Raw genomic sequence first — 12,130 nt, forward strand, 5'->3', positions numbered from 1 at the left:
TGCTATCCAGCATTAGAAAAACTGAGATACTTTCATCCAAAAATAGCACCACACATACAGTCATGGCCGTAAATGTTGGCACCCATGACATTTTTCTACAAAATGAAGTATTTCTCACAGGAAAGGATTGCAGTAACACGTTTTGCTATACACATGTTTATTCCCTTTGGGGGAGATTTATCAAAACCTGTGCAGAGGAAGAGTGGTGCAGTTGCCCATAGCAACCAATCAGATTGCTTCTTTCATTTTCCACAGGCCTCTAAAGAGGCCTGTGGAAAATGAAAGAAGCAATCTGATTGGTTGCTATGGGCAACTGGACCACTCTTCCTCTGCACAGGTTTGGATAAATCTCCCCCATATGTGTCTATTGTAGACAGTTCTACCCCTTTACACTGCTGTCTAATTTACACTCTTGCTCAGAATTTACTAAGGCTGTGCACGTCCTTTGATAAATCTTGCGCAAATATAGAAACGCCCCCCCCCCCTCGCTCTACCGTACACTCCTTCTCTACTTCACAGGAAAAGTGGACGTAGGGATTTTGTTCTATAGCTTTGAGGTCGGATTCCATTGAGGTTTTTTTGTCCATCAGGAAAAACGCCAGAAAAACTGTCCCATCTTTTTCCTGTGTTTTGTCTTTTTTTTTTTCTTGCGTTTTTACTGGTGTGTGGAAACAAAAAAAAATGTACTAAAGTTTTTGTTGTTTTTTTTTTCTTCAAAATTTAGATACGTGAATGCAGAGGGCTATGTCAGATTTGGTGGATTGCGGCGATTAACAGCGTTTTTTTTTTATGTCAATAAAAGGGTTAACGAGGGCAGTGGGGGAGTGTTTTTTTTTTTAAATAAATTTTTTTTTTTTCAATGTGTTGTGTTTTTTATAATTGAATTTTCAGGGTTAGTAGTGGAAGGCGTCCTGTAGACAGAATCTATTACTAAGCTGGGGCTTAGCGTTAGCCCCCAAAACAGCTAGCGCTAACCCCCAATTTTTACCCTGGTACCCACCGCCACAGGGGTGCCGGGAGGAGCCGGTACCAACAGGCCCGGAGTGTCAAAAAAGGCGCTCCTGGGGCTAGGCGGTAACAGGTTGGCGTTATTTAAGCTGGGGAGGGCCAGTAACAATGGTCCACGCCCACCCTGGTAACGTCAGGCTGTTGCTGCTTGGTTGGTATCTGGCTGATACTGAAAAAATGAGGGACCCACACACTTTTTTTTTATTTATTTATAAAAAATAAAAAAACAAAAAAAAATGCATAGGGTTCCCCCTATTTTCAGTATTAGCCAGATACCATCCAAGCAGCAACAGCCTGACGTTACCAGGGTGGGTGAGGACCATTGTTACTGGCCCTTCCAGCCTAAATAACACCAGCCTGTTACCGCCTAGGCCCAGTATTGCCACTTTTGACGCTCTGGGCCTGTTGGTACCGGCTCTTCCCGGCACCCCTGTGGCTGTGGGTACCGGGGTAATAACTAGAGGTTAGCGTAAGCTGATTTTGGGGCTAACGCTAAGCCCCAGATTAATAATGGAGTCCGTCTATATGACAGCTTCCACTACTAACCCTGAAAATTCAATTCTAAAAAACACGACACATTGAATTTTTTTATTTATTTAAAAACAACACTCCCCCACAGCCCTCGTTAACCATTTTATTGAAATAAAAAAAAAAACGCTGGTCATCTTCGGAGTCCACCAAATCTGACTTGGTCCTCCGCATTCAGGTATCTGAAATGAGAAGAAAAGAAAAACAAGAAATAGGGGTTTAGTACATTTTTTGCGCTCTCCCCTGGGAAGAGCGCACATAATGCAGCGTGTTGCTAAACAGGGAGACTCCAATTGTTGCTAAACTACAACTCCCATCATGGGGGGCTGTAGTTAAGCAACAGCTGGAGTCTCCCTGTTTGGGAACACACTGCTCTGTTCCCATTATGCAAAATGCATAATGTGAACAGAGATCTGTCCCTCTGCCCTTGGACTACTACTCCTATCATGGGACAGAGTCTGTCCTATGATGGGAGTAAGTGTAGTACCGCAGCGCTACTGAGGGATGGCACTTGCACATCCCCCGGCTGCAGGACTTCTAGAACTACTAACTACTACTCCCACCATGGACAGACTCTGCCCATGATGGGGATTGTAGTCCAGGGGCTGAGGTGCAGATCAAACTGGGTCATTCTGTAGAGACCCGCTGCGATTCGCATTTATTAACTGTAAAAGCTGGCGGCACATGCGTCTACACTGCGCACCCCACCGGCTTCTATATACACTGTAATAATTCATAATCCCCGCCGCCGGGAGACGGGAGCTCTGATTGGTCAATAGCTATTCACCAATCAGAGCTCCCGTGTTCCGGCGGGGATTAAGAAAATGTATATACAAGCTGGCAGACAGCGCAGTGTAGACGCATGAAGCCCCGGTTTGTATAGTTAATAAATGCGGATCGGAGCAGATCACCAGAGAATGATCTGCTGTGATCAGCATTTAAATTAAAAAGCCGGTGGCACATGCGTCTACACTGCGCACCCTGCCGGCTTCTATATACAGCTGTCATAATTCATAATCACCGCCGCCGGAAACACGGGAGCTCTGATTGGTGAATACCTATGGTAAACTTAACCGTAGAAAAGGCAATTAAAAATTTGCGCAAAAAAAGACGCAAAAAAACACTTGCGTATATTTTGGCGCCAAAAAATTGACATAAAACAGCTATATATACAATGATAAATTCCCCCCTTTGTGTGTATTGGAACTAAACCAAAAAAGGGAGGAAAAAAAGCAAATTGGACATAATGTCACCAAACTCCAAAAATGGTCTGGATAAAATTATTGGCCCCTTAACTTAATATTTGGTTGCACACCCTTTGGGAAAAATAACTGAAATCAGATGCTTCCTATAACCATCAATAAGCTTCTTACACCTCTCAGCCGGAATGTTGGACCACTCTTCCTATAACCATCAATAAGCTTCTTACACCTCTCAGCCGGAATGTTGGACCACTCTTCCTTTACAAACTGCTCCAGGTCTCTTATTGGAAGGCGCCTTTTCCCAACAGTAATTATAAGATCTCTCCACAGGTGATCATTGGGATTTAGATCTGGACTCATTGCTGACACTTCAGAATAGGGATCGACCGATATCGATTTTTTAGGGCCGATACCGATAACCTGTCACCTTTCAGGTCGATAGCCGATAACTTATACTGGAATATCGGTATAAGTTATCGGCTATTTCAACCGCCCGGCGGGGCAGAAGCTGTTGCAGATCAATGATTTAAAGTGGGCGCTTTAAATCTATGAACTGCAGCGGCTTTTGCCGGTCCAGAGACCACCGCCGCCGCCTGCTTCTCTCCCCCTGCCTGTCCTGGGGTCCTGAGTCAGACCACCACAGTTGCCCCATCGCCACCCCCCCCCCCATCATCTGCCCACATACCGCCGCTGACGGTGATGTCGCGTTGGGGACGTCATTTGTCATTACGCAGCGAACAGCAACAGCGCAGGAGCCAGAAGTATCGCGGACCCCAGGAACAGGTAATTATAACACCAGGGATGGGGGGAGGTGATGGGGTGGCGGGGGTATGTGGGCAGAGGATGGGGGGAGGCAATGGGGTAGCGGTGAGGCAATCCAGAAGGATTTTGGTAAAATGTAGTGTTTCATTTCATTTAAATGTTGACGGATAGTTTGCGCTGACACTGATGCTCCATGAGCCTGCAGGACAGCTTGAATATCTATGGAACTTGTTTGGGGCTGCTTATCCATCATCCGGACTTTCCTGTTTTGACACCTTTCATTAATTTTGCTCTTCCGTCCACGCCCAGGGAGATTATCTACAGTGCCATGGGTTGCAAACTTCTTGATAATGTTGCGCACTGGGGACAAAGGCAAATCTAGATCTCTGGAGATGGACTTGTAACCTTGAGATTGTTGATATTTTTCCACTATTTTGATTCTCAAGTCCTCAGACAGTTCTCTTCTCCTCTTTCTGTTGTCTGTGCTTAGTGTGACACACACAGACACACAATGCAAAGACTAAGTGAACGTCTCTCCTTTTTATCTGCTTTCAGGTGTGATTTTTATATTGCCCACACCTGTTACTTGCCCAAGGTGAGCATCACATGCTTGAAATAATCTTATTTTTCCACAATTTTGAAAGGATGCCAGATATTTTGTCCAGACCATTTTTGGAGTTTGGTGACATGTTCAATCTGCTTTTTTCTTCCTTTTTTGGTTTAGTTCCAATACACACAAAGGGAATAAACATGTGTATAGCAAAACGTGTGTTACTGCAATCCTTTCCTGTGAGAAATACTTCATTTTCTAGATAAATTTCAGGAGTGCCAACATTTACGGCCATGACTGTATGCTCAGGTTGTGTGGGGTAGTAGAACTCGGCTCCATTCAAGTAAGTGGAACTGAGCTGCAATACCACACACAACCTGAGGACAAGAGTGGTGCGGTTTCTGAAAGATATCAACTATGTTTTTTTTAATCCTTGGATGAGTCGGGAAGGGAAACGCAATCACTGACAGCAAGCAGAGAGTAGAATAGTCAGGAGACACATGGACCACTACTTGTGACATTTTGCTACTTTTTTTGTAGCAATGTAAATGATCGCTTACACAAGAAGGGATCGTTCACACGGGCAGATCCGCAGCGACGATGGACCCCTACAATGTGCCTCAGATGTGCAATCCGCCGATACGAGCAGACGCACTGCGATGTGCGAGTGACTGCGCGCATGCACAGTATACTAGCGCACATCGCAGCTGCTCTCGGCCTAGCTCAGGGAGCAGGGGGAGAGGCCGCACCATGTACACTGTGTACACGCAAGGTGATTCGCCTATTGCAGCAGTGTGTCTGCTCGTAGTGGTGGATTGCTGCTCCGAACAGGCACATATGAGGCACACTGTAGGGGTCAATCGAGAGCAGATCCGTGGCGTAAAATACGCTGAGGATCCACCAGTGTTAACGAGCCTGAACAGTCACTGCACAGAAAGCCTGGCAGCCTGGATATTTGGTATGTGACCCCCCCCCCCGGATATGACAGAGTCTCCTCCGGCCACTTACCCGGACCACACTGAAGTCCAGCTTGGTCTCTTGTGCGCACTGCAGTATCAGCTGGAAGCAGCTTTTGCTCTGGTTTGTCATACCATTGTCGTAATATCGCTGCAATATCCTCTGCTGCTCCGCACTGAACACAGAGCGCAGGTTCATCTACAATGGTAAAACAAAGGAAACTAATGGACATCAGATCCACAGCGGCAAAAACACCTCAATCCAAATACCCCCCCCCCCCCCCAACACACACACGTCAAGCAGAAAAGTTTTTTTTTTTTCTTTCAAAAAACAGCATCAAATTGGTGGACAGGTTGTACTGCATCCACTTCCATAAAACTAGACTGCAATACCAGGCACAACCTGTGGTCTGGTGTGGTGCTGTTTCTAATTGTCCGCAACCCTGATGAAAGAGCCAGCCTAGGTAACCTGAAAGCTGTTCACTATATGACAGTGTTTCCTAACCAGGGTGCCTCCAGCTGTTGCTAAACTACAACTCCCAGCATGCCCGGACAGCAGTTGGCTGTCTTGGCATGCTGGGAGTTGTAGTTTTGTAACAGCCGGAGGCACCCTGGTTGGGTAACACTGCCAAGTTTTACTTCACTATTGACTGAAAAATCTGCAACATTTCATTTGTGTGTGAACATTCCATGGAAACATTCCGTTCACACGTATTTGCTACAGAAAATCCACACAGATTTTTCCACCATTGCAGATGTTCTGCTGATTTGTTAAAGTCAAAGGTAGCAAATACGCTGTGGAAAATCCACAGGAAAGCTGCCTGTGTGAACTGACCCTAAAGCTGGATTCACAAACACCATTTTGTAGCATTTTTTTTTCCACAGCATTTTTATAAGCATTTTTTTTCTTTGCTCAAAAATACTGCTAATCTGGCATCCAAACAAATAAGAGTGTTAGTTCACACTGGCTGAAGGAAGCAACATCTACGTCACTGAGGAGGTCCTGATCTACCTACCTAAACCAAAAAGTAGATCTGAGGAGTATCCACATCTACAAGAAAACCCAGACACCGGATTCTCCCGATGTTTAGCAATGTGCACTGATAATTTCCCTGTATTGGTTGTCGGGGTTTCCCTTGCAGAAGCGGAATATCCTCAGTATATGATTGTTAAGCTATAAGGAACAGATTGCTGACACCTAATCCGGTTGTCTCTGAAGCATCTACACGATGATCCAGGGACTTATGATGCCATATAGAAGTCGGGAAGAAATTTTTCCTCTGTCAGGGGGCAATTGACATCAGCCTCATGGGGGTTTTGCCTTCCTCTGCATCAACACAGTAGGGATCTAGGTTGAACTCAATGGACTATGTTACTGTTTGTATCATACTTGAGAAAAATTCTGTTTTGTTCGATATAGGGTGTATATAAAATGTTTTTGTTTTATTGGGAATAAAGTTCACTTGATATGCCCCTCGTGCCTTCTGGATGCTGTTACAATGGACTTTTTGGATGTTGCAGTTCTGTACACACAGGAACTGGTAACATTCAAATGTGTTTCAAATCATCAGGGATCGCTGGGGATATCTAGGTTTTTTCACTTCTGGTTTAGTCTAAGGCTACACATCGACCTTTGCCATGACAAGAGGGTGAGCGGCTGAGGATCGCCATGTTGTGCTTCCAGAATGGTGCTGCACCACAGCTAATGTTGTACACCAGTATATGGGGGCCTACAACTATACATGGGGGCACAGGGTGTCTACAACTATACATGGGGGCACAGGGTGTCTACAACTATATATGGGGGCACGGGGGCCTACAACTATACATGGGGGCACAGGAGGCCTACAACTATACATGGAGGAACAGGGTGCCTACTACTATATATGAGGCACAGGGTGTATACAACTATATATATGGGGGCACAGGAGGCCTACAACTATACATGGGGGCACAGGGTGTCTACAACTATATATGGGGGCACGGGGGCCTACAACTATACATGGGGGCACAGGAGGCCTACAACCATACATGGAGGCACAGGGTGCTTACTACTATATATGAGGCACAGGGTGTCTACAACTATAAATATGGGGGCACAGGGGGCCTATAACTATATATGAGGGCACATGGGGCTTACAACTATACATGAGGCACAGGGGGCCTATAACTTTATATGGGGGCGCATGGGGCCTATAACTATACATGGGTGCACAGCGGGCCTACAACTATATACAGGGGTCCTACAACTGTATATAAGGGCAGTGCCTACAGCTATGTATAAGGGCCTACAACTATATATGGGGGCAGTATAAGGGCCTACAACTATATATGGGTGCACAGGGTGCCTACAACTATACAAAGGGGGCACAGGGGGGCCTACAACTATACAAGGGGGCACAGGGGGCCTACAACTATATAGGAGGCACAGGGGTCCTATAACTATATATGGGGGCACATGAGGCCTACAACTATACTATACTGTATATAAGGGCAGTGCCTACAGCTATGTATAAGGGCCTACAACTATATATGGGGGAACAGTGGGCCTACAACTATATATGGGGCAGCATAAGGGCCTACAACTATATATGGGGGCACATAATGGGCCTACAACTATATTTATATATCTGGGGCATAAAGAAGGGGGTCTACAACTATACAGTCATGGCCGTAAATTGTTGGCACCCCTGAAATTTTTTTTTTATGAAGTATTTCTCACAGCAAAGGATTGCACTAACACATGTTTTGCTATACACATGTTTATTCCCTTTGTGTGTATTGGAACTAAACCAAAAAAGGAGGAAAAAAAGCAAATTGGACATAATGTCACCAAACTCCAAAAATGGGCGGGACAAAATTATTGGCACCTTTTCAAAATTGTGGAAAAAGAAGATAGTTTCAAGTATGTGATGTTCCTTTATACTCACCTGGGGCAAGTAACAGGTGTGGGCAATATAAAAATCAAACCTGAAAGCAGATAAAAAGGAGAGAAGTTCACTTAGTCTTTCCATTGTGTGTCTGTGTGTGCCACACTAAGCATGGACAACAGAAAGAGGAGAAGAGAACAGTCTGAGGACTTGAGAACCAAAATTGTGTAAAAATATCAACAATCTCAAGATTACAAGTCCATCTCCAGAGATCTAGATTTGCATTGTGTCCACAGTGCGCAACATTATCAATTAGTCTCAACTAAAGTCCCCAGAAATGGATGACAACAAAACGCTGGAGAGTTCTGAAGTGTCAGCAATGAGTCCAGATCTAAATCCCATTGATCACCTGTGGAGAGATCTTAAAATTACTGTTGGGAAAAGGCGCCGTCCAATAAGAGACCTGGAGCAGTTTGTAAACGAAGAGTGGTCCAACATTCCGGCTGAGAGGTGTAAGAAGCTTATTGATGGTTATAGGAAGAGTGGTCCAACATTCCGGCTGAGAGGTGTAAGAAGCTTATTGATGCTTATAGGAAGACACTGATTTCATTTATTTTTTACAAAGAGTGTGCAACCAAATATTAAGTTAAGGGCACCAATAATTTTGTCCAGCCCATTTTTGGAGTTTGGTGACATTATGTCCAATTTGCTTTTTTTCCTCCCTTTTTTGGTTTAGTTCCAATACACACAAAGGGAATAAACATGTGTATAGCAAAACATGTGTTACTGCAATCCTTTTCTGTGAGAAATACTTCATTTTCTTGAAAAATTTCAGGGGTGCCAACATTTACGGCCATGACTGTATATATACACACACACACACAACTATATAGAGGGGCAATGTGCTGAAATGTTTGTCTGGCTGCTCTGACAGGTTCTGTGGAGACGAAGTCTTAAAAAAAAGGAAACGTGAACGACTCGAATCAGAAAAGATGTCGCCTGTGAGTATCTACATGTAGTCACTAGTCAGCAGACATTTTCTGGTATCTACCTCTGTATGGTCAGTGGCGGAGATTTATCAAAACCTGTAAAGAGAAAAGTGGTGCAGTTGCCGATAACAACCAATCAGATCGCTTCTTTCATTTTTCAAAGGGTTTCTTAAAAATTTAAGAAGCAATCTAATTGGTTGTTATCGGCAACTGCACCACTTTTCTCTGTACAGATTTCATAAATCTCCCCCCAATTTTTTAGGGCGATTTGACAGTAACTAGAATAGGGTATATTAGATTATAGCAGAGTGTTGCACAGTATAATACTTTGCAGCACAGTGTTTTACTGCACTTCACCCTGCTATAATCTCATATATGTACATTCTGGGGCAGAAAGGGGTTAATCATATTGACCCACAGTTTTAGGGTATGTTTACACGTCAGGAATTTCCGTGCAGAATTCCACATGAGATTTCGGAGTAAAACTTATCCCCTATTCTAAGGATAGGGGAAAAGTTTCAGATCACAGGGGGTCCGACCGCCGGGGCCCCTGCGATCTCCTGTACTGGGCCTCCGACTCTTTGCCGAAATAGTGTGTATTGACCACCGCATGACGCGGCGGCCGACACGCCCCCTCAATACATCTCTATGGCAGAGCCGGAGACTGCCAAATGTAGCACTCCGGATCTCCCATAGAGATGTATTTAGAGGTGTGTCGACCGCCGCGATATGCAGTGGTCCGACACGCTCCCTTGCCTCTGACTGCGGAGGGCCCCAGCGATAGGGGATACGTTTTCATATCCCGGAGTACTCCTTAAAGTCCCATTGTACTTAATGGGAATCTGCTGTGCACACGTCGGGAAATTCCACATTACACAAAAAGAAAAGACATTTCCTATATTCATGCGGAATTATGATGCAGAATCCTATTGAAGTCAATGGGGTTTTTTTTCTCAGCAAAATGCGGAACTGATGCGGATTTTGTGCGGAATTTGTGCGGATTCCGCTCAGAATTTAAGAACAGCAATGAATGAAAATCTTTTTATGTGCACAGAGAATTAATGCGAAATTCATGCAGAATCATTTGGCTGGAATTCTGCATCTTTATTCGGAAATTCCAGACGTGTGAACATATACTTACTCTATAGTGCGCTGCATAAAAATAAAACCTCCCAAAAGTTGCAAAACTGCAGGGTTTACTTTCGAATTCCCCTTCCATAAATAATAATAATAATAATTATTATATTTTTTTTTGGTTTCTACATTTTAGAAAGATGTCATTACAAAGTACAATTCGTCCTCACAAAAACAGACCTCACGTGGGTCTGTGGATGAAAAAATTAGGGTTACGGAAAACCAAAATGTAAAAATGGCGAGGGGTAAGGCTATCGTCAGGTCGTGGGTGTATTGCGGGTCGTGACCTCATTCACTTTTTTTGGCGTGACATGGGGCTGTGTAGCGTAAGGTGCGGAGCCTCCCGCCTGCTCTCTGCCCTCCACTCCCTGGTGATTCTGCCTTTAGTTGATTCCTATGATCCAGACTGGTTACTAGGAAATTGCTGCCTAACAACCTCACCATTGCTGTCGTGCTGCATTAATTGCAACCAGACAGAGGTGGATCGTCGCTGAGAGAAGCGGAGACGACGGGCCGCCATGGGATGGGAACAATATAGAAAGATGGCTGACCTCCTGCTGGTATCCCTGAGAGCCGGTGGAGGTGACTTCCCCAACGTTCGGGGCCACAGCTCCCTCCATCTTATGATTGTAACAGATTCCCTCGCAGGATTTCTAAAACCCTAAAGAAATAAAGAAACAAAATGTTTGGTTATTTCTGAAGATTAACAGCGAATGCATCGTATTAAGTGATGAGAGAACTAACGGTCCCAGCAGACCCTGGGTTCACATTTTCTCTTCATTGTATGGATTGAATAGATGAGAAGTCTCCCAAACTGTGGACCTCCAGCTGTTGCAAAGCTACAACTCCCAGCATGCCAGGAGAGCAAACAGCTGTCTGGGCATGCTGGGAGTTGTAGTTTTGCAACAGCTGGAGGTCCACAGTTTGGAGACCACTAGAATAGACCGACAACAATCTCAATGGGGGAGATTTATCAAAACCTGTGCAGAGGAAGAGTGGTGCAGTTGCCCATAGCAACCAATCAGATTGCTTCTTTCATTTTCCACAGGCCTCTAAAGAGGCCTGTGGAAAATGAAAGAAGCAATCTGATTGGTTGCTATGGGCAACTGCACCACTCTTCCTCTGCACAGGTTTTGATAAATCTCCCCCAATGATCCTACAACATGTAACACGTTTCCCAACCAGGGTGCCGCCAAAAACTACAACTCCTACTGTCTGGAAATGCAGGGAGTTGTAGTTTTGCAACAGCCGGAGGCACCCTGTTCGGGAAACACTGATGTGGTGCTGTTTGTTACTGTTTTCCATCATTGTTACTTTATTTAAAAAAAAAACAAAAAACACACATCTTCACGTGGCGATTATTAAAACCTGTGCTAAGGAAAAGTTGCACATAGCAACCAATGAGATGGCTTCTTTCATTTTGTTGAGGCCTGATTGGTTGCTATGGACAACTGAGGAACTTTTCCTCTGGACAGGATTTGATAAATCTCCCCCATAGTTGCTATTTTGCTACTTTTTACTTCTGTACATAGAGATTCCATACGTGTGACGTCACAAGCTGTTAATATGTAAATCATGGGCACGTGACGTCACGTCCGCATACACGCACGATCAGGCACCTCCCACCGGTAGTGACGTCGTGCCAGGCCTGGTTTCTCTTCCCCCCCCCCCCCTCCCCGGCCACGTGAGCAGCTGCTGCTGTGACTTGATACATTGTATCCGCGCGGCGGGGGTCACGTGCTCAGGCGCTGAATACCTTGTATACGAGTGCAGCCCCGAGACAGGTGCAGCGCCGTGCGCATGCTCGGGAAGTGGAAGGGGGAGGGTAGAAAGGGAAGCAGCTCCCCCCCCCCCCTTTTCTCTCCCGTACGGGGGAGGGGGGGTGTTAGTCGGATGATTTCTTATTAACCTTTCAGCTGCTGGAGAAGCTTAGGACATCTCCCCGGCGGGTGCAGGGGTTAGGGAAGCCCCGTGTGCTCGTCCTCTGCCGGTATAGGATAGGGGGGAGGGGCGCTCTTAGCCCCTCGAGTCCCCCCAGTCCCTGCGGCTGCTGCCCCTGCCCCCTCCTCCAGCCCGCACCCCCCCCCCCCGCTCCCGCTCCCCTCCCGGTGCCCCCGCCCGCCACCTACCT

The 12,130-nt window shown here is 45.5% G+C and overlaps 1 protein-coding gene across 10 annotated transcripts in view; it reads right to left on the reverse strand.

Moving 5' to 3' along the window:
• Positions 1–12,130, reverse strand: part of HDX (highly divergent homeobox) — an 81,854-nt gene that overhangs the window by 69,621 nt on the left and 103 nt on the right. For 2 of the 10 annotated variants that reach the window (XM_056538261.1, XM_056538257.1), the window contains exons 1-3: positions 12,129–12,130; positions 10,551–10,660; positions 5,059–5,205 (exon numbers count right to left, since the gene is read on the reverse strand). The exon at positions 12,129–12,130 is cut by the window's right edge and continues 103 nt beyond it. In XM_056538261.1, coding sequence (XP_056394236.1) covers positions 5,059–5,205; positions 10,551–10,619 — 216 coding nt within the window. In that variant the 5' untranslated portion in view covers positions 10,620–10,660; positions 12,129–12,130. Of the gene's footprint in view, positions 1–512; positions 724–5,058; positions 5,206–10,550; positions 10,661–10,743; positions 10,881–11,519; positions 11,658–12,128 lie in introns of those variants that run through there. The other 8 variants (XM_056538260.1, XM_056538259.1, XM_056538258.1 and 5 more) reach the window with 8 other exon arrangements.

The sequence above is a fragment of the Hyla sarda genome, chromosome 9 (assembly GCF_029499605.1).
Source record: "Hyla sarda isolate aHylSar1 chromosome 9, aHylSar1.hap1, whole genome shotgun sequence".
In the NCBI taxonomy this organism is placed as follows: domain Eukaryota; kingdom Metazoa; phylum Chordata; class Amphibia; order Anura; family Hylidae; genus Hyla; species Hyla sarda.